Genomic DNA, 22491 nt, shown 5'->3' on the forward strand with positions numbered 1-22491 from the left:
CGCCAAGTCGCCGACGCGAAAGGTGGAACCAAAGTGCGTGGCTTAACATTCTCGTCGGACACTTTAGTGCGCTGCGCCCTTAAAAATGAGCGGGAAAATGAGAAGCAGTCTGTAGAGATTAGCAAATTACCACGACACGAGTGCCGTTTTCGACACACCATTTATATTTTCGACATAAAATCTCAAAACGAAAGCCCCCCAACAGTAGCATTAGTTATTCTAATTCCTCTTCATTTAAACATTTAACGTTAAAAAATGAAAAGAAAAACGGACATTACATCATATTTCTATATGAAAAAGAAACAAATTGATCCGGACACAGAGAGAGAGAGAGAGTCAGATGATGATGGAGGTAAAAGGTCTGAAGAGGAGCAAGTTGAAAGCACCTGAAAGGGAGAGTCAGAGGACACTTGATTCATTTATTTTCAGAGTGAGGACACAGAGCAGGAAAGATATCCAAATGAAGATCCTGAGAATAAGGAAGACGACACGACAATAGAAGTGGAGTGTGAGACACAGACAGAAGATATTTGCGCTTCAACAAGCACTGGACCATCAGGTATGTGATGCTAAAAAGAACACGATCCTGTTCTATGTGTGTGTGTAACTTTTTTAGTCTCCGTTTTTATTTAACAGGAACAACATATAAGACATTGCCATTTAAAATGTGGATAATTATATGCATGTAAAACATCTAGCTTCAGTGTATTTGCAATTTTTCTCCCCGGTCTGTCACGTTTCGGGCAAGCCGAATAAAGTTGTGATCCCAGAAGTGTAGACACCAAACAAGGTCTCCGTAGCAAAAAGGGTTTAATATACAAAAATCGCACTGCCAAAGAAGTAACATAAAGTGCTGTTCAAATCAAGAAGCGGAGGGCACAAAAACGAATAACAAAAAGCGCTTGCACAAAAGGCAAGGGAGGAAAATAAGAACTGCCAAGGCAAATCATAGATTGGCAGCAGGTGTGCACCGAAGTCCGCTCATGCCACCCGCTGGCTAGACCGAAAATAGAACCGTGACACGGTCAGGCTTGAGAATGTATTAATTTATATTTATTGAATACATTCATCATTCATCGTCCGGTGCTGGAGCCTATCCCAGCTGTCTTCGGGCAGAAGGCGGGGGACACCCTGAATCAGTTGCCAGCCAATCACAGGGCACACAGAGACGAACAGCCATACACGCTCACACTCACACCTAGGGACAATTAGAGTGTTCAATCAGCCTGCCACGCATGTTTTTGGAACGTGGGAGGAAACCGGAGCACCCGGAGAAAACCCACGCAGGCCCAGGGAGAACATGCAAACTCCACACAGGGAGGCCGGAGCTGGAATTAAAACCAATACCTCTGCACTGTGAAGCCGACGTGCTAACCACCGGACTACCGGGACGCGCTTTATTGAATTAAAAAAAAAATAATAATAAATTAATTAATTCATTCATTCATTCATTCATTCATTCATCATCCGAGCCGCTTGATCCTCACTAGGGTCGCGGGGGTGCTGGAGCCTATCCCAGCTGTCTTCGGGCAGAAGGCGGGGGACACCCTGAATCGGTTGCCAGCCAATCGCAGGGCACACAGAAACGAACAACCATCCACGCTCACACTCACACCTAGGGACAATTTAGAGTGTTCAATCAGCCTTCTACGCCTGTTTTTGGAATGTGGGAGGAAACGGGAGCACCCGGAGAAAACCCACGCAGGCCCGGGGAGAACATGCAAACTCCACACAGGGAGGCCGGAGCTGGAATCGAACCCGGTACCTCTGCACTGTGAAGCAGACGTGCTAACCACTGGACTGCCGGGCTGCCCTAATTAATAAATTGCACCATTCAATTCATTTTAGACAATTGTGTATGTCTGAGTGCCTCAGCAATGTAAGTGTACCGGTTAGTGTATATGTTGTGTCCATGCAGAATTTGTGTTTACATCTATTTGGTTTGTCTTTGTCCACAGACATCAGTAGATGTAAAGAGGACCCGCCAAAGCAGCCAGACTGAAAACTGTTTCCCAGGACCCTGATGGGGGACAGGAGAAGGAGCTTCAAGGCAGGCTGGTACCATATCCACCCTTGGCTTGAATATTCTCAAACGATGGACTCTGCGTATTGTTACGCTTGCAGACATTTTATCCCTCCTAATAGCCAAGACACAGTCTTTGACTCACCAGTTGGTTTCAAAAACTGGAAGAAAGCATCTTACAAAACAGGAGGGGTTGCATTGCATGCAAGATCTGAGCGCCACAAGCAAGCTATGGTTGCATGGAGGGACTATCAGAGAGCTGTAGCAGCTGATGCAACACTAGCCGTTGCCTTAAATAAGGAGCACAACAGACACATCAAAGAAAATCGAGAATACATAAAAACAATGGGGGAAGTGCTATTACTGACTGCCACTCAAAACATAGCTCAAAGAGGTCATGATGAGTCTGCAGACTCGGACAACAAAGGGAATTTTAAAGCAATTCTTGACATAATTGCAAACCATGACAAAGCTATTAAGAAAAGGTTGACATCCATTCATAATGCAAAATACACAAGCAAAATGATTCAGAATGAGGTTCTGGATTGTTTAGCAGACGTGGTTTGAGCTGAAATTGCAGAAGAAGTGAAAACAGTGAAGTTTTTAGCATCATAGCAGACGAAACAAAAGATGTAAAGAAAAAAGAACAGATCTCAATTGTACTAAGGCACTACTATAATGGAGCTATCCAGGAAAGTTCTCTCCATTTTGAATCCACAGAGAAGCTCGATGCAGCAGGCCTTAGTGAGCAAATAATCCACATATTGGAAAGTTATGGTCTAGATTACAAAAAGAACCTTGTAGGCCAAGCTTATGATGGGGCTTTGTCATGAGTGGGAAGCATTCCGGGGTACAGGCGAGAATCCGAGAGAGAGCAAAATATGCCTTCTACATCCATTGCAGCAGGCACTGTCTAAATTTGGTTCTTGTAGATACAGTTAAAGCTATCCCAGAGGTAGAGCAGTTCTTCTATTTCCTAGAAAAACTGTATGTGTTCACATCTGGATCAACTGTCCATCCTAAATGGCTTGCCATACAAAGAGATATGTATGAAGGTGCACCAAGAGAGCTCCAGCGTTTAAGTGACACTCGTTGGGCATGTCGATTTATAGCTATACGTAACATCATGGATCGACTGCCTGCCCTGAAGCGACTCCTGCAAGAGATTGCCGCAGACGTCATGGTGAAAGATCTGTTGAGGCTTGAGGTCTGCTAGCACAGATAAATTTTGAATTCACAGTGCATCTTGTTGTGCTTCGTATAGTGTTTGGAGAAACAAAACTTCTCTCTGATATGCTGCAGTCTTCAACGCTTGACATTTCAAAAGCTGTAGATTTAGTTGAATCATTAGTTAAGACATTGAGTGATTTCGGGCAAAAGTCGTTTTTTGATGATGTGTGGGATGAAGTGTTGAATGTTTTTGGGCAGTGTGATCCAACACCACCAGCTGAAAAACGACCAAAAACACTCAGCTCAAAACTCAGCCAGCACTGTTTACTTACCACTCTTGGGCAGAGAGAGTCAGAAAGTAGTGATGTGTCATTCGCGAACGAGCCGGCTCCGAGAGCCGGCTCTTTGAAGTGAACGATGGGAGCCGGCTCCCAACTCATTGGGAGCCGGAGGAAACCGGAGCACCCGGAGAAAACCCACCCGGAGAAAACCCACACAGGCCCAGGGAGAACATGCAAACTCCACACAGGAAGGCCAGAGCTGGAATCGAACCCGATACCTCTGCACTGTGAAGCCGACGTGTTAACCACTGGGCTACTGGGCCGCCTAAATTTATAATTTGTTGTGTGTTATTCAAAGCTAACTTATGCTGTTTTACTGTAAATAGTTAAAAGCTTATAAATCTACACATTCATAGATTGGAACTTTTTGACGACCTTGTTTTGAGATGGGTCTTTGTACTTTGTTTTTATTTTTGTAGCACTCCATGTTGAGTATGTTCAGAAGAATATAAATAAAGCCATATAAATAATAAATATTTGATATAATGTCTATTTTTTTGCATTAGTACTTCATTTTACACATAATATTACGTTATTTTTGGTATTAAATTAATTTAAGCAACAAAAAAACTGAGGAGCCATTTGGGAGCTGAAAGAGCCGGCTATTTTTAGGGAGCCGATCCAAAAGCTGCCGGCTCTCTAAAAGGAGCCGGAATTCCCATCACTACCAGAAAGAGATAAGGACTGGTTTCGTACAAACCCTTTCCACCCAGTCATTGATCTTATGCTCAGTGAGCTTGAAAGACAATTTTCAAGTAAAAACTGTGAAATCATGAACAGCATTCCAGCTCTAAATACCCAAAAAGATACATTCCTCAAAGAGAAGGATCTGTTTTCATTTGCAGAACTGTATGATTCAAATATTGATGACCTGGGGCATGAACTACATCAGTTCAAAAGAATCTTGGAAAGAAAAATCCAGGCTGGGATGCAGAGACCCTCGAGTACAGTGCAGCTCGTACAGTTCATTGAACCATACAAAGACGTTTTGTTTGAGCTCTACAGACTCTGTAAAATCGCTGTTGCAATCCCACTGAGCACTGCTGCCTGCGAACTGAGTTTTTCAACATTAAAGCTGGTGAAAACATACCTCAGGTCTACCATGAATGAGGATGGACTAACTAATCTTGGGGTACTGAGCATTGAGTCTAGGAGGGCAAAAGCACAAAATCTTGACTCATTTGTTGATCGTTTTGCCAAAATCATAAAAATCGCAGAATACGGTTACTGTAAGAGTAGGGCAGCGATTATTATACTGTTTTTCCCCTTTTTGTCACTGTAATGTTATGACTGTAATGTTTTCAAAGTTTGATTGAATAAAAAGTCAAATAAGTATTTTTTTCCCTGGGTTGAATGTGCCCCCCTATCAAAACCCCTGGCCCCCTCAGTGAAACTGATCTAAAACCGCCCATGCTGCAATTGCCCCCCGGGCCGGACTTTGGAAATGTCTGATTTAGAGCGTTCCATTAATCTGCCAAGCATGTTTTTGAAATGTGGTAGGAAACCGCAGTACCCAGAGGACTCCAGAGGTCTTTCACTTCATGTTTTGGCAACTGGTAAATGACAGGAAAGTCATTGATGTACAGTACTGTATATTGATCGGGAAAGGCAGTTGGTAAGGGAGGCTTGATGCTGACTGCAGCGCCCTCAGGATGCGACATTAATGACGACACGAACTCAAAATGAAAAACAGGTTTTAATTGCTGGCAACCCGTGAGAACTGGTCCCACGAACATGAAACATACAAAAAAAGTGGAATTACAAAACAAATAAAAGACAAAACCATTCTGATAATTGATTGAACAGACGATGCACACAAATCTCGTGGGCTCACACCCATAAGGGGCTAAACACTCGCCGAAACCCTGCCTGTCTTCTTCTTGGCTCGTACAGAAAGTTCTCGGCCCTCTCGTCGTCTTACAAAAATGGCTGCGCAGAGCTCACAAAGTGTGTCTCTAAGTGTACGACAGTGAATGCGCATGGCAACTCGTGTCGGGTGGCCCCTTTCTATGCGATAAATGGTTATGTCCCACAATCGCCACTAGATGGAATTAGAACACCAAGGGTGAAACAGCTTTATGGGAAATACAGACAGTAACACTGACAGTGATTTGAGTTGTCGTGATGAAGGGTGCAGCAGAGCAGGAGCAGCAGTACACTTGAACCCACTCCTGTGCTGTCAAACCACATTGACAGGGCGGGTAACATTCTTATGTTAATGACTCGTTCATATTGGTCCAAGACATTTTTCTCAAAGGCGATTGCATTTTTTTGTGTGTTTGGTAAATTGTTGAGGTGTGAAATTGGAAACGAGCCAAATACACTTTCTTTCCACTCAAAGAAAATACTTAACTCACCAGCTCAAATAAGCTCTTGAGTGCAAGGACATTTTTTTGTCATTAGTCTTCAATAGCATCAGTCAATATGTTCTGCATTTTCATCATTTGTGTAGTGATAGCATAGTACAATTCATCTGACAGGTACCGGGTTCGATTCCAGCTCCGGCCTCCCTGTGTGGAGTTTGCATGTTCTCCCCGGGCCTGCGTGGGTTTTCTCCGGGTGCATAATTTGTCACATATATATTTTTTAAATTCTTGTATACGGTCAAATGTCAACCTGATTTTTAACCACACAAATACAAATCAGTAGAAAGCAATAATAAAGTCATTCTATCATCGCTCAGATGGTTCGTCTTCACCTGTTGGTCGTCCTTTGTGTGATCGTTGCACTGAGCCAAGCTGTAAGTCAAAATATGACACAATAGATATAATAAAATAATAATAATATTTTATTATACAAATAAAATATAATAATAATAAAATATGACTTCTTCTTTGTCGTCTTCACAGAGGTTCAGCAATAAAATAGAAGGTAGGGTAGCTTGATGATATCATGCTCACATTTAACATTGCGACGGAATCATTTGATGCCCAACAATGGCGTCGGTGGTGGCCTTGGCCATCCATTATGGCATTGTCTGCTAGTCAGGCAGCATCTCAGCCCGGGACAGAAAGAGACTGGAGTGACTGGTCAGGAAGGCCAGTTCTGTCCTGGGTTGCTCCCTTGACACTCTGGAGGAGGTGGGCAACAGAAGGATGCTAACTAAGCTAAAAGCTATGATGGCCAGTCCCTCCCACCCCCTCCAGCCCGCCCTGACAGCACTTGGTAGCTCCTTCAGCCAGAGACTGTTACACCCGCGCTGCAAGAAGGAGAGATACCGACGCTCGTTCCTACCGACTGCTGTCAGGCTGATGAATACAAAATAACAATCATAATAATAATAATAATTAAATGATGTGAAGGAAAATTGTAAATAGTACTGCGATTTATCCATTTTGTGTTCATATTGCATTTAATTGAAAGATGTGTGTTGTTTTTTTTCTCTTTCTTCTTTCTTCTGTCTACATACATTCTTGCTGCTGGAGGCTGTAAATTTCCCCAGTGTGGGACGAATAAAGGATATCTTATTTTATCTTAATTGTGTTGTAGACCATAACTGTCCTCAAGGCTGGACTCAGTTAGATAAGTACTGTTACATCTTCGAACACGAACCCAGGACCTTTTCAGATGCAGAGGTACGGAAGACTTTTACAGAGGAGTTATGCATACAGTCTACTGACAGTAGAATGTCTGATACTGTCAACTTTCATGATATAATAAACCAACGTGCAACCGTTGAAAATGCTGTGCTTTTCTTTTTCTCCCCCACCAGAGGGTCTGCACCATTCTCGGCGGGAATCTGGCCTCGATCAACAGTCGCTTAGAAAACGCAGTGGTTGTTGAGCTGATTCGGGAGGGGTGTGATTCTGTCGTAGACACCTGGATTGGACTCCATGATGCAATTCTGGTGAGAAACCGACCAGTACAACAGTTCTGATTGAATCAAGTCACCGTGTTTACCGGAAATGTTTTGCCACATCGAAAATGAATGCGTGTTTCAGGCTAAGTCTTGTCATCAACTTCAAGGAAGCAAGTGTCAAGTTTTGTTTTCATCATCGCTGTTTTAGGATTTCAAGGGAGGAGATTCTGGTGCCCTGGAATTTGTCTTGTAGCGCCTCCTAGAGGTTGACATGTGTCAAATATCTCCAGCCAAGACTAAAACTGATGTCATCATAACATCCTCAATAATGACCCAACATTTGTCTCCCATTCCCCATGCTGCTGGCTCAGTCTTAAGCTGAGATTTGTGTCCAAAATGTGACTTTATCTTACAGGAAGACGATTTCATATGGACCGATGGCGAAACCTTTAAGTTCTCAAACTTCGGTGCTGGCCAGCCTGACAACACTTGTGGAAATGAAGACTGTGTAGAGATTCGAGGGGGTTTGTATATGTCTCTGATGTATCATAAACCGCCTTTTCATATTGCAATAAGGTAAGCTGATGTTTATTTAATACAAGTATGTGTTACCTTTTCTGTGAAAGTGGCGAACTGACCCCTAGTATGTGTATTTTTTTTCTTGCAGACTCACTGTGGGATGACGATGAGTGCACTGACTTAAACCCATTTGTTTGCATCAGACCCGTGGAGGAAAAAGATCTCTAATCAGCCATTTTACCATGAGATCTTCTAGAGTAATATACTTGCGAACTTTGAGATCACAGCTATGCTGGCATTCAATGTTCATTAGAGGTTCATAATAATAATAATAATACATTTTATTTGTGGGCGCCTTTCTAGAAACTCAAGGACACCTTACAACAAGCAGTTAAAATCACGAGTACAATGTTAAAAACAACATCAAATAAGATAAGAAAAAATACAACAAAAATAAATAAATAAATAGAACAATGGATTTATGGTCTGAGTGAATAGGCTTGTCTAAACAGATGTGTTTTGAGGCTGGATTTGAAATGTGTTAATGAGTCTGAATTACGAAGGTCAGCTGGGAGTGAGTTCCAAAGCTGGGGAGCAGAGCGACTGAAGGTTCTATTTCCCATGGTGACGAGGCGAGCAGGGGGGACAGAGAGGAGGACAAAGGAGGAGGAACGAAGAGAGCGGACAGGCGTAGGAATATGGTTGAGGTCAGATAGGTATGGGGGGGCTAGGTTATGAATGGATTTGAATGTGAGGAGCAGGATTTTATATTGAATGCGGTTTAAAATGGGGAGCCAGTGGAGATGTTGGAGGACAGGTGTAATATGGTTTATGTATGGTGTGAGTGTGATAATGCGGGCGGCTGAATTTTGGACCAGCTGAAGTTTATGGAGGGTTTTGAGGGGTTTTGAGGGAGACCAAAACAGAAGGGAATTACAGTAAACGAGTCGCGAGGTGACGAGGGTGTGTACAAGTATAGCAGTGGACTGAGGAGTGAGAGAAGAGCGGAGCCGGTGGATGTTTCGAAGATGATAATATGCAGAACGAGTGATGTGGTTGATATGTGAGGTGAAGGAGAAGGTGCTATCAAGGATGACACCCAGACTCTTGACCTGAGGGGAGGGGGAGATGGAAGAGCTTTCGAAGGGAATGGAGACATTGTTTATTTTGTTTAGAGTGGATTTAGTGCCAATGAGGAGGAATTCAGTTTTATTGTTATTCAGTTTGAGGAAATTTGAGGTGAACCAAGATTTTAATTCCCGCAGGCAGTTGGTTAGGGAGGATGGTGGAAGTATGGTATTAGGTTTGGTAGAGATGTAGAGCTGGGTGTTATCCGCATAGCAATGAAAGTGAATGTGATGTTTCCTGAAGATATTACCAAGGAGAAGAAGATAGATTAGAAACAGCAATGGGCCAAGGACAGAACCCTGAGGAACACCTGAAGTGAGGGGAAAGGGGTGAGATCTAAAACGTTTGAGCTGGAAAAACTGGGTGCGGTCAGAAAGATAGGAGCGGAACCAGGAGTGGGGAATGATGGTAATGCCAATGGAGGAGAGTCTGTCGAGGAGAATGGAGTGAGAGATGGTGTCAAAGGCTGCACTGAGGTCAAGCAGGAGGAGGATGGCGAGTGAACCGGAGTCAGCAGAGAGAAGAAGGTCATTGCATATTTTGAGGAGGGCAGTTTCGGTACTATGGAGGGGACGGAAGCCAGATTGAAATTGTTCGTAGAGGTTATTGGAGGAAAGATGGGTGTGAAGTTGAGCAGCTACTGTTTTTTCTAGAAGTTTGGAGATGAACGAAAGGTTTGATATGGGACGAAAGTTGTTCAAGTCGGAGGGATCAGAGCCAGGTTTCTTCAGTATGGGAGTGACAGCATCAGTTTTGAGATGGGATGGTACAATGCCAGTAGAGAGGGAAGTTTGAATAATGTTAGTGATGAGAGTGGAGAGGGTCGGGATAGAAGCTTTGACTAAAACAGTAGGGAGAGAGTCAAGTTGACAAGTAGAGGATTTGGACTTCTGGATTAAGATGGAGATTTGGTGGACAGATGGGGATGTGAATGCAGAGAATAGGTGGGTAGGAACCGGGGAGAATGGAGAAGGAGGGTTAGGAGCAGCTGTAGGGGTGAGTTGCTGGTGGATAAGTTGGATTTTCGATGAAAAAAATGAGGCCAGAGTATTACAAAAATCAGTAGAATAGAGATGTGAGGGAAGAGTGTCAGCAGGTTTAGTGAGTTTAGAAATGAGTGAAAAGAGTGATCTGGGGTTGCCTTCATTGGAACTGATTAATCCAGAGTAGAAGATTGATTTGGCGTTGGATATTGAGTCCTTGTAATGGAGAAAGTGGGTAGTGTACATTTCTTTATGAATGGCGAGTCCAGTTTTTCTATATAATCTTTCAAATTGACGGCCTTTTGATTTAAGTTGTCTGAGGGTAGGGGTAAACCAGGGTGCTGTTTGGTTGAAGGGACAGTTCGGGTTTTGAGTGGGGCCAGGATATTGAGAATGTTATGGAGATTTGTATTGTAGTGTGTCAAAAAACTCATCTGTTGTAGAAAGACAATCAGTACTGGGGAGGTTGTTGATAAGTGATTCTAAATTGTCCGGGTTAATGTCCTTGATTTTACGGAAATGTATAATGCGTTGTGGGTTGGATTGGAAAAATGACAGGTTAACATTGAATGAAAGCAATAGATGATCTGTGTATGGGAGGAGATCGGTTTTACAGTTTGTTGGTGATAATCCAATACAGCAGATCAAGTCCAGAATATGTCCTTTACTGCGTGTGGGAAAGTTGACATACTGTTGAAAACCAAAACTGTCCAGACAGGAGGTAAAGTCTTTGGTGAGTGAATTATTGATATTGTCCATGTGTATATTAAAATCTCCTAAGAGAATCACATTTGGTGATAGTGTATACAGATGAGTGAGGAGTGTAGTAATGTCAGTGATAAAATTCTTGTTTGGTTTTGGTGGACGGTAAATAGCGGCAATCGGTGTGGGAGTTGATCCAGAGAGCTGTATAACTGTAGCTTCAAAAGATAAAAAAGCAGGCACATTTACAGGTGCAAATTTCCAATCCTCGCGCAGAATCATCGCGAGGCCGCCTCCCCTCCCAGTCGTGCGCGGCACAGCTGATAAACAAAGCCCGGTGGAGTAGCTTCATTAAGAGTACCATAATCATTTGGCTGCTGCCAGGTCTCAGTCAGACACAGAATGTCAAACTCACGGTCTGTCAGGAGGTCGTGGACGAACTGGCCCTTGCTCGTAAGGGAGCGGATGTTCAGTAGGCCAACGTTGACAGCAGTGCAGCTGCGAGCGACCGCGATGCTATCCGACCTCGGGACGCGTGTCAACACAGAGGCATCCGCACGGCGTCCGGTGTTCTTCCGTGGGCGGCGAGCGGTGGACCAGAACGACCTGATGGAGCTGGAGTTGTCGTATTGATAGTTTCGGCCTGAGCCCCGGTGAGTGCACCTTCGCCGGGGCACGTAAGGGATGTCCGGGTGTTGGAGCAGAGCAGGCGGTGGTGGACCGTGTGGATTAAAATTGAGTTTGAGCTCAGTGGCTGCACATTGGCGAAGCGCTTCCAATGGGTGGTGGAAAACACACAGAGCGAACCAGCAGAAAGCAAGCCACACACAGCTGATCGACATAGCCGGACCGGAGTAATGTAGTCGGGAAGCAGCAACAGGTAGCAGGTAAGCTAGCCGCTAGCCGCAACTCAACGACAACTCAATACTCGATGACAGGTAATGACAGTTCGGCCGATCGAGTGTGGATTGATCATTGTTCACTCGGTGACCATAAAAGCAGGTCGACATAAAATATGTCGGCTATAAAAGATAAAAAAATTGACTTAAAAATCACGGGGAGTAGCGGCGTCCAAAATTCGCCAGCGTTCACTCCGGACGTTCAGTCACCTGTTTGCCATCAGTTCAGCTTATTTTCATGGGTAGCCTATCTTTTCAATCAATTAAAATTTTCTGAGCATGACAATATGTTTGAATGTTATCCCCCTCAACCACCACCAACACCCTCTGACCAATTTTAACATGCTTCATCATGGAATGGTAGTCAAACAACAAAAAGCCAATTTAACCTTTTACTGCTTTATTTCCCAATGGATGTGGACAATAAAGGGTTTCTCTTCTGTTTATTTTAAATGTTAACACGGTTCTTCAATATGGGTTAGCTGAAACCCTTTTTATTACATTTAGTTTTATATCATTTTATCTTTATTTCCAATTGATCATCATCATCAAGTAATTCAGTTCATCTTTAACAATCAGTAAAATGTAGAATGTTTTTATTTTGATCATATTTTTGTGATAAACTCAAAATACGTTAATGTGTGTGTTTAAAGGGGAAGTCACACTCTTTTTTTTTAAATAATAAGACAATGCATGCTTGGCAGCCATACTAGTCTAAACACGATATTCACATTGATTTCGTATTTGGGGAATATGGGTTAAGCAGTAAAATCCACCCGTTTTTGTCGATTTCAGTGGGTGGCCATTTTGCCAGTTGCTCTCCAATGAAAATTATATCACAGTTTCTCAGGGCTCATGTAACAACCAATCATCGCTTAGCTTCAAAAAACAGGTGGGGCGTGATTGGCTTTGAGAAGCATCCATCCATCCATCCATTATCTACCGCTTATCCGGGGCCGGGTCGCGGGGGCAACAGCTTTAGCAGGGAAGCCCAGACTTCCCTCTCCCTAGCTACTTCTTCCAGCTCTCCCCGGGGGATCCCGAGTCGTTCCCAGGCAAGCTGGATGACATAGTCTCTCCAGCGTGTCCTGGGTCTTCCTCGGGGTCTCCTCCCGGTGGGATATGACCGGAACACCTCACCGGGGAGGCGCTCAGGAGGCATCCGAATCAGATGCCCAAGCCACCTCATCTGGCTCCTCTCGATGTGGAGGAGAAGCGGCTCGACTCTGAGCCCCTCCCGGATGACTGAGCTTCTCACCTTATCTCTAAGGAAGAGCCTGGACACCCTGCGGAGAAAACTCATTTCAGCCGCTTGTATCCGGGATCTCGTTCTTTCAGTCACGACCCATAGCTCGTGACCATAGGTGAGGGTTGGGACGTAGATCGACCGGTAAATTGAGAGCTTCGCCCTTTGGCTCAGCTCCTTCTTCACCACGACAGACCGATACAACGTCCGCATCACAGCAGACGCTGCACCGATCCGTCCGTCGATCTCTCGCTCCCTCCTGCCTTCACTCGTGAACAAGACCCCAAGATACTTAAACTCCTCCACTTGGGGCAAGATCTCCCCCCCGACCCGGAGGGGGCACTCCACCCTTTTCCGACTGAGGACCATGGTTTCAGATTTGGAGGTGCTGATTTTCATCCCAACCGCTTCACACTCGGCTGCGAAACGCTCCAGTGAGAGTTGGAGAGCCCCGTTTGAAGGAGCCAACAGCACCACATCATCTGCAAAAAGCAGGGATGTAATACTGAGGCCCCCAAAACGGACCCCCTCAACGCTTCGACTGCGCCTAGAAATTCTGTCCATAAAGGTTATGAACAGAATCGGCGACAAAGGGCAGCCTTGGCGGAGTCCTACCCCCACTGGAAACGATTCCGACTTACTGCCGGCAATGCGAACCAAGCTCTGACATCGGTGGTATAGTGACCGAACAGCCCGTATCAGGGGGTTCAGTACCCTATACCCACGAAGCACCCCCCTAAGAACTACCCGAGGGACACGGTCAAACGCCTTCTCAAAGTCCACAAAACACATGTAGACTGGTTGGGCGAATTCCCACATATCCTCAAGGACCCTGCTAAGGGTGTAGAGCTGGTCCACTGTTCCACGGCCGGGACGAAAACCACACTGCTCCTCCTCAATCTGAGGCTCGACTTCCTGACGGACCCTCCTCTCCAGCACCCCTGAATAGACCTTACCAGGGAGGCTGAGGAGTGTGATCCCTCTGTAGTTGGAACACACCCTCCGGTCCCCCTTTTTAAAAAGAGGGACTACCACCCCGGTCTGCCAATCCAGAGGCACTCTCCCTGTTGACCACGCGATGTTGCAGAGGCGTGTCAACCAGGACAGCCCCACAACATCCAGAGCCTTGAGGAACTCCGGGCGGATCTCATCCACCCCTGGGGCCTTGCCACCGAGGAGCTTTTTAACCACATCGGTGACTTCAACCACAGAGATAGGAGAGCCCACCTCAGAGTCCCCAGGCTCTGCTTCCTCCAAGGAAGGCGTGTTGGTGGAGTTGAGGAGGTCTTCGAAGTACTCTGCCCACCGGTTCACAATGTCCCGAGTCGAAGTCAGCAGCGCCCCATCCCCACTGTACATAGTGTTAGTGGTGCACTGCTTCCCCCTCCTGAGACGTCGGATGGTGGACCAGAATTTCCTCGAAGCCGTCCTGAAGTCGGCTTCCATGGCCCCACCGAACTCTTCCCACGCTCGGGTTTTTGCCTCGGCGACCACCGAAGCCGCGGTCCGCTTGGCCAGTCGAACCCCGTCAGCTGCCTCTGGGGTCCCACAGGCCATAAAGGCTCGATAGGACTCCTTCTTCAGCTTGACGGCATCCCTTACTGCTGGTGTCCACCAGCGAGTACGGGGATTGCCGCCACGACAGGCACCAACCACCTTACGGCCACAACTCAGATTGGCCGCCTCAACAATAGAGGCACGGAACATGGCCCACTCGGGCTCAATGTCCCCCGCCTCCCCCCGAAACATGGGAAAAGCTCTGTCGGAGGTGGGAGTTGAAACTCCTTCTGACAGGGGATTCCGCCAGACGCTCCCAACAAACCCTCACTATACGTTTGGGTCTGCCAGGACGGACCGGCATCTTCCCCCACCATCGGAGCCTACTCACCACCAGGTGGTGATCAGTTGACAGCTCCGCCCCTCTCTTCACCCGAGTGTCCAGAACATGCGGCCGCAAATCCGATGATACAACTACAAAGTCGATCATCGAACTGCGGCCGAGGGTGTCCTGGTGCCAAGTGCACATATGGACACCCTTATGTTTGAACAAGGTGTTCGTTATGGACAATCCGTGACGAGCACAGAAGTCCAATAACAAAACACCACTCGGGTTCTGATCGGGGGGGCCGTTCCTCCCAATCACGCCCCTCCAGGTCTCACTGTCATTGCCCACGTGAGCATTGAAGTCCCCCAGCAGAACAAGGGAGTCCCCAGCAGGAGTACTCTCCAGCACACCCTCCAAGGACTCCAAAAAGGGTGGGTATGCTGAGCTGCTGTTTGGTGCATATGCACAAACAACAGTCAGGACCATCCGAAGGCGGAGGGAGGCAACCCTCTCGTCTACCGGTGTGAGCCCCAATGTACAGGCACTGAGCCGGGGGGCAATGAGTATCCCCACACCTGCTCTGCGCCTCTCACCGTGAGCAACTCCAGAGTGGAAGAGAGTCCAACCCCTCTCAAGAGAACTGGTACCAGAACCCAGGCTGTGTGTGGAGGCAATTCCGACTATATCCAGTCAGAAATTCTCTGCCTCACACACCAGCTCGGGCTCCTTCCCTGCCAGAGAGGTGACATTCCATGTCCCAAGAGCTAGCTTCTGTAGCCGAGGATCGGACCGCCAGGGTCCCCGCCTTTGGCTGCCGCCCAGCTCACATTGCACCCGACCCCTTTGGCCCCTCTCATGGGTGGTGAGCCCATGGGAAGGGGGACCCACGTTGCCTCTTCGGGCTGTGCCCGGCCGGGCCCCATGGGTGTAGGCCCGGCCACCAGGCGCCTGCCAACAAGCCCCACCTCCAGGCCTGGCTCCAGAGGGGGGCCCCGGTGACCCGCGTCCGGGCAAGGGAAACCTAGATCCATTTATTTCGATCATCATTGGGGTCTTTGAGCCGTGTTTTGTCTGGCCCCTCACCTAGAACCTGTTTGCCATGGGTGACCCTGCCAGGGGCATAAAGCCCCAGACAACTTAGCTTCTAGGATCATTGGGACACACAAACCCCTCCACCACGGTAAGGTGACGACTCACGGAGGGGCCTTTGAGAAGCATCCATTGATTTTTTTGAACCAGTCACTCTCAGTGGAAATTTAATGTAGCCACAAGGAGGTACATGCCACTGTCTTATTGTGACGTGGCATCTGATATAAAATTTTGGCCACAACAAACATGTGAATCAAATCTTCGAATTTCACACCGGATCGGTCGAGGCCCGGGTTAACAATGATGGCCATCGATGCGGTTGACCTATACCAAGGGTGCCCATTACGTCGATCCTGATCTACCAGTAGATCTAAAACAGGTCCCAAGTAGATCCGAAGAGTGTCGAGGAGAAAAAACACAAACAACCATTTGTGTGTCTTTGTACATGTTAGTAATATATATTTTTGTGTTAATGTACGCTGCACCATAATCATCTTATTACGGAAGAGGATTAGGACCAATGAAGAAAGAAAAAATAAGGTTGGCAAGATTCTGACTTTAAAGTCAGAATTCTGACTTTATTCTCAGAATTCTGACTTTAAAGTCAGAATTCTGACTTTAATCTCAGAATTCTGACTTTAAAGTGAGAATTCTGACTTTGTGACGTTCGTGGAGCTATGAATTGTGGGGGGACCGTCAGCGTGTGGCGTGACTTGAAAGAAAGGGCATCATGTCGTCACCCAGCGACTTTTTGCGTGGCCGAGGAGTGTCGGAGGACATCCTTTCACTTTTGGAGGAGCAGAGGGTGAGTAAACAGTGCGTCATGTTTGTTTCATTTGGAGTTAATGTGCTCCATGAAGCTTGTAGCTCCGTTGCTAGTCCGAATGTCATGAATGGATGCACCCAGTTTACATTCGCGAATAAGTAGAACGTAACCAATTTAAATGGGTACGTTCCTGTGACGCCACACAACGTTGTTAAAAACAACACCACTCTCGACATTGAACCCCTTTGTGTGGATGACAGTGGCCGTCTGGAGCATCGTTGCAGCCTAATTGCCGTGAACTGAACACACTGATCAAGCGGTCGTGTCGTAGGAAGTATGTGCACACCCACCTCTATTTACTTTTAGACTATTTACTGAATACGAGTATACTTGAGTTTGAACTAACGCAGTACCATGAGCGAGAACATTATTAAAAACTTTAACAAGCATACGGTCATGCAGTCATGTTTTCAAAATGTCCACCGTTGTTTTTTGTCAGATTGTAATTGTTGTCTCTTTTCTTGTGCAGATAAAGTGACTGATGGAGGGGGCAACTCAAACAGTGGCTGGAAATCCAGATTTGGATGACTTGATCAAGCTATGTTTTAGACTTGGATTCAGTAATAAGGAAATACTTGCAATTTTAGCACATAATGCTGAAACTATTTTAAGTATTCGGACTCTGAAAAGGACATGCAAAAGACTTGGTCTTTTTCGAAGAAAGAACCAGTCAGACCTGGGAGACGTGTTGGCTTTTGTCCAGCACGAGATCATGACTAGTGGACAGATGCAAGGTTATCGGTGGCTTCATCTGCGTGCCATTCAAAAAGGATTTGTTGTGTCACAAGATACAATAAGACAAATTATACAATTTGTTGACCCTGTAGGTGTGGGAATAAGAAGAGCACGACGCCTTCGAAGGCGCCAATACAACTGTCGGGGGCCAAATGCTCTTTGGCACCTGGATGGCTATGACAAATTAAAGCCCTACGGGATTGGCATCAATGGCTGTATTGATGGCTTTAGCCGGTATGTGTTATGGGCGGAAGCCTATACCACAAACAGTGACCCTAAGGTGGTTGCAAGTTATTTTATAAAAACTGTTTCACGCATTGGTGGGTGTCCAGAGAGGATCCGTGCAGACAGGGGCACAGAAAATGTTTGTGTCGAACAGATGCAGATGTTTTTGCGTAGAAACCACTCAGACAATTTTGCTGCGGAGAAAAGTTTCCTTTACGGAAGAAGTACAGCCAATCAGCGTATTGAAGGGTGGTGGTCCACCCTTCGCAAACAGAGTGCACAGTTTTGGATTAATTTATTTCAAACACTTCAAGATGATGGCCACTTTTCAGGAGATTTTCTGGATAAAAGTCTTATCCGGTTCTGCTTTCTCAACCTTGTGCAGGTAGAATAATTTTTCTGGACAAATTGTTCTTGGACGAATGAAAATATAAGACTTAACTATGCTGCTTTGTGTTCAGGATGAGCTGGATGAAGTTGTGAACACGTGGAACGCACACAAAATAAGACCAAGATTGCACCATGATACAGCTTCAGGTCGACCAGTCGTCATGTATTCATTCCCTGCGATGCACAGTGCCGAGGATCAATTAAAACCTGTTGGAACGGAAGAGGTCACTGCATGTATGGAAGAGTGCACTACAAAAGGCAATTTTCCTTGTGATGAAACTGTATTTGAACCGTGTTGTTTGCTTATGGAGGAAAATGAATGGCACGCTCCATCAGATCCATTGGATGCAAGTGACTTGTATGTTAAGTTGAGAGAGGAATTACTGAAGTCTATTTGACATACAGTATGTACTGATGCAATTTTGGGAAAATTGAAGCTTCAAATTTGCTCCATAAACCAGTTGTTGTTTTTTGACTTCTCTAAATTGCACTCTTTTCAGCAGTGGGCTGGAGGTACACGGACTTGCCCTTTCTGAAACCTTTATTTTAAACAACAGTGCCATGGCTCCAGCATGTCCCGTGACCCTGGAGGATATGTGGGTCAAAAGTGGATGGATGTCTTGTTAATATTGATAGAAAACATTTCCACACTTTTTCTGATCCGCTTTATCCTCACAAGGGTCACGAGATATGCTGTGCAGCCTGTCTCAGCAGTTGTTGGGCAGTGGGGGGGGGGGGGGCACCCTGAACCGGTTGCCAGCAAATCGCAGTGCACACAGACGAACAACCATCTGCCCTCACAATCACGGAGAATTATTTGGAGTGTTCCATTAACCTGCCCCGCATGTTTTTGGAATGTGGGAGGATGCGGAGAAGCCGGAGACTCCACACTGGAAGGCCGGAACCAGATTCGAATCCTGCACCTCTGCACTGTGAGGCCGGCGTGCCTCACAGCCATTAGGAAATATATGTAAAATGTTATTAAACCATTCACCGTTGCACACAAGTATATTAACCGTCAATATTCATGTGTAGACAGAAAAACATAGTGAATGAAGAATAAGTTTATTGAACACAATAAATTCTTACTTTTAATGATAGAAGCATGGACCTAAATAATACAGTACAGCTGTTGAAACAACCATCCAATGGTTATGCATAACTTCTTTGCCTTTTTGTATACAAAACCCCAGAACTGTATATTACTGTAATATAACACCAAATGCAAGTTATTTCTATATACAGTAACTATAAAAACGGCAAACAATGCAACATTTGTTTCTACAAACTTATTGTAAACAGTGAACACAATAATGTACCCAAGCCATGTAGTGCTGATGCAACCTACGATGGCTTATTAACATAGTTACGGGTAAGAAAAAGCTAAACAATGTCCATCGCCCAGACATTACTTTCAAGAACAGCATTGAATTCCGATCGGAAATCTGGAAAATTTTCATAGCTGTCAGCAATATGCAGAACCTTTCCACATGTGTGACCCACCGGCCTTCTACTAAACTCAGTCATTTCCTGGAACTCCACAAGAATGGCGTTGGTTACAACAAGATCAGATCCAGTGCAAAACCGGAGAAACTTCTGAAGCTTGAATTCATCCAACTCTCTGATGAACCTTTTCAGATGGTTTATCACTTCCTTCTGCTTTGGGGTTAAATCAGTTGCAAATTTCAGCAGTTGGCAGACTTTTTTTGAGGTAGGTTGCAAGTCCGAGCACAACTTGTTCAGTGCTTCAAGACCGATGGAAACACGGTGAAGAGTAACCTCCCTCCAGCAGTCAATCACAAACATGGGCTTTTGGATAAGCTCTTTGTGTGCTATTTCCTGCAGTATTGTGGGAAAGGTTTCAGCAGAGATTCTTTTTCTACACCCGTAGCTGTCAAGAACTTCCACAAGATCATCTAGGTCCACTTCTGAAAAGTCCTCCATTGCTTCCATCAAAACTTCACGTTCTTGGCTGTTCACAAACTGCAGAAAATGGGTTTTTAGATCACTATAGACACAGTTGAAAAGCACCTGCTCGAGGAAAGGAAATGCAAGTTTGTTTGGGAAGTAGCAACAATCTTGGTATCCCTTTAAAAGAATTCTCCCAACTGCTTTCCACTTTTCTGCAGGAAAATCATGGCGAATGAATGGTACTTTAATTGATGTACCAAGGGTGCATCGGTCATAGAATTCCTGCCAGAAGTAGCTGAGAACATCCCGCAGTACTCCAGATCCAACACCTGCTTCTTCTGTATTATCTGGGAGTATGCGTTTCACATTGAGTGATTGGATTTTCAGAGAATGCTATGATCATATCATTCAATGTGTCAGTGTAGTGGACAGTTATTGTCATCACATCTTGTGGATCTGGTGGACCATCATAGATAAGCGTGATGTCTGCATCTCCCTCCGTGTTGTATGTGGGGCCAAAAGTAATTTCTGAATCAACAGAAACGTCGAATGCCGTGTAGATTTCATTTGAATCGACAGAGACCTCTTCAATTTCAGAGTTGTAGTCACTGGCAGCGTGTGACACAACCAATACTTCTTTGGACGCTGTGCTGCCATCATGGTGGTCGTCCTTTGTAAAAGCGCAACAACGTGAGCTTTGCAGCCTCATACATATTGCTGATGGATTGGCAGGTTTCATCAGTTAGGAGGTTTTGTTTGAAATCCCACACATCAAACTGAAAGTCCAATTCAGATCCTTTAGGAGAAATTCCATCGGGGAAAAAGTTTCTTTCCTTCCTTGAGAATTTCTTTCAACCCAGCTTCTGTGGACATTTGAAATTTCCTGGTACCCCCTCCCTGCTTCTCCCTCACCTGTTGGGTTATTTTTCCATCATTGTGTATCCATCCAATTGCAACATTTCTCGTTGTTTTCTGCCTCTTCGTCTGTCTTGCTTGTTGTGTCTTTGAGGAAGTGTCTTCTTTCCCGCTTTCTTTCCTGATTTTCATTTTTTCACGTAATTTTTTCTTTTGGATGGGAGCTGTTGAGTCTTGCAAAAATTGAAGAGTGCTATACGGTCCCCATAGCACGGGACATAATTGGCAAGGGTGGAATTGTCCATCAGTGCTATGACATCACTGTCAATCTGCACAACAAGACAAATAGAAAAAATATACACTCAATCACCGTAACACATAATCACTTAATTTTAAAGTATGAACTAATCTCTACAATTGTAAACCAAATACACAGGCAAACATGTTGCAACTCTTCAATGTTGAAAACCGTTAAGAATGTACAAAGATACATTTATGCTTGAAAATTACTCTATAACCTATTTGTATTAGAATATGCAACTATGATAATAAAGTCCCTATTCAGACAGCAATTCATCAACTGTTGACTTCATTTATGCGTGCGTGTGCACATACTTCAAATGATGTAGCCTTGAATTGCGGCACGTCACTACAGTACTTGCTACGACACGACCACAGGTGTGTTCGGTTCACGGCAATTAGGCTGCAACGATGCTCCAGACGGCCACTGCCATCCAAACAAAGGGGTTCGATGTCGAGAGTGGTGTTGTTTTTAACAAAGTTGTGTGGCGTCACAGGAACGTACCCATTTAAATTGGTTACGTTCTACTTATTCGCGAATGTAAACTGGGTGCATCCATTCATGACATTCGGACTAGCAACGGAGCGACAAGCTTCATGGAGCACGTTAACTCCAAATGAAACAAACACGACGCACTGTTTACTCACCCTCTGCTCCTCCAAAAGTGTAAGGATGTCCTCCGACACTCCTCGGCCACACAAAAAGTCGCTGGGTGACGACATGATGTCCGTTCTTTCTAGTCACGCCACACGCTGACGTAACGCCCACAATTCATAGCTCCACGAACGTCACAAAGTCAGAATTCTGAGATTAAAGTCAGAATTCTGAGATTAAAGTCAGAATTCTCACTTTAAAGTCAGAATTCTGAGAATAAAGTCAGAATCTTGCCAACCTTATTTTTTCTTTCTTCATTAGCCCTAATCCTCTTCCGTATTTTATCAATCTCATTTTCATCAAAAAAAAAATATTTAAAAAAATAAAATGAAGCAGGTAAATCTTGAATTTACGGTGGCGCGTGAATACGATATAACATACACCGGTTGTGTATGTTATATACACCGGTTGTGTATGTTATATCGCTCCAGTAACAGTACTTTGTATGCAGCGATGGCTGTGTGAAAGTGCTCTATAAATACTGTTGACTTGATGTGCGATAGAAAAGTTTCAGCTAAGATGAAAGGAAGGGTGTATAAAACTGTGGTGAGACCAGCCATGCTGTTTGGACTAGAGACAGTGCCACTGAAGAAAAGACGGGAGGCAGAGCTGGAGGTAGCAGAGATGAAGATATTGAGGTTCTCTTTGGGAGTGACCAGGTTGGATAGGATCAGGAATGAGTACATCAAAGGGACGATTCATGTTAGAAGTTTTGGAGAGAAAGTCAGAGAGGCCTGACTGAGATGGTTTGGACATGTTCGGAGGAGAGAGAGTGAATATCTTGGGAGAAGGATGCTGAGTCTTGAAGTGCCAGGCAGGAGGCCGAGAGGAAGACCAAAGAGGGAGTTTATCGATATAGTGAAAGAGGAC

General features: G+C 45.1%; 2 protein-coding genes and 1 long non-coding RNA gene across 5 annotated transcripts; all 3 read left to right on the forward strand.

Moving 5' to 3' along the window:
- Window positions 1–136: 136 nt before the first annotated feature.
- Window positions 137–2339, forward strand: LOC127595485 (uncharacterized). The gene is made up of 2 exons (XR_007961273.1): window positions 137–559; window positions 1959–2339. It is a non-coding gene; the product is annotated as an uncharacterized LOC127595485 (long non-coding RNA).
- Window positions 2340–6187: 3848 nt separating this feature from the next.
- On the forward strand, window positions 6188–8016 carry LOC127596278 (ladderlectin-like). The gene is made up of 6 exons (XM_052058564.1): window positions 6188–6274; window positions 6384–6405; window positions 7024–7109; window positions 7247–7381; window positions 7749–7909; window positions 8001–8016. The coding sequence occupies exons 1-6, from the start codon at window positions 6218–6220 to the stop codon at window positions 8014–8016; spliced, it is 477 nt and encodes a 158-aa protein (XP_051914524.1). The 5' UTR covers window positions 6188–6217.
- A 7913-nt stretch (window positions 8017–15929) lies between these two features.
- Window positions 15930–18326, forward strand: LOC127595447 (uncharacterized). 3 transcript variants are annotated; one of them, XM_052056962.1, is made up of 3 exons: window positions 16054–16529; window positions 17020–17895; window positions 17972–18326. In XM_052056962.1, exons 2-3 carry the CDS (start codon window positions 17032–17034, stop codon window positions 18296–18298), a joined length of 1191 nt encoding a protein of 396 aa, XP_051912922.1. In that variant the 5' UTR covers window positions 16054–16529; window positions 17020–17031; the 3' UTR covers window positions 18299–18326. The 3 variants fall into 3 exon arrangements, 2 of the variants coding, with proteins under 2 accessions (XP_051912922.1, XP_051912923.1); XR_007961269.1 differs by lacking the exon at window positions 17020–17895 and having other exon boundaries at window positions 15930–16529; window positions 17972–18256; XM_052056963.1 differs by lacking the exon at window positions 16054–16529 and having other exon boundaries at window positions 16904–17895.
- Window positions 18327–22491: the final 4165 nt, after the last annotated feature.

The sequence above is a fragment of the Hippocampus zosterae genome, chromosome 2 (assembly GCF_025434085.1).
Source record: "Hippocampus zosterae strain Florida chromosome 2, ASM2543408v3, whole genome shotgun sequence".
Taxonomy (NCBI): domain Eukaryota; kingdom Metazoa; phylum Chordata; class Actinopteri; order Syngnathiformes; family Syngnathidae; genus Hippocampus; species Hippocampus zosterae.

What these genes read in the sequence shown, in the direction of transcription:
- LOC127596278 (XM_052058564.1), top strand. Translation starts at nt 6,218, where the DNA reads ATGGTTCGTCTTCACCTGTTGGTCGTCCTTTGTGTGATCGTTGCACTG. An exon ending in TCGTTGCACTGAGCCAAGCT is followed by an intron (nt 6,275 to 6,383) that starts GTAAGTCAAAAT and finishes TCGTCTTCACAG; the next exon opens with AGGTTCAGCAATAAAATAGA. An exon ending in GACTCCATGATGCAATTCTG is followed by an intron (nt 7,382 to 7,748) that starts GTGAGAAACCGA and finishes TTTATCTTACAG; the next exon opens with GAAGACGATTTCATATGGAC.
- LOC127595447 (XM_052056962.1), top strand. Translation starts at nt 17,032, where the DNA reads ATGGAGGGGGCAACTCAAACAGTGGCTGGAAATCCAGATTTGGATGAC. An exon ending in GCTTTCTCAACCTTGTGCAG is followed by an intron (nt 17,896 to 17,971) that starts GTAGAATAATTT and finishes CTTTGTGTTCAG; the next exon opens with GATGAGCTGGATGAAGTTGT.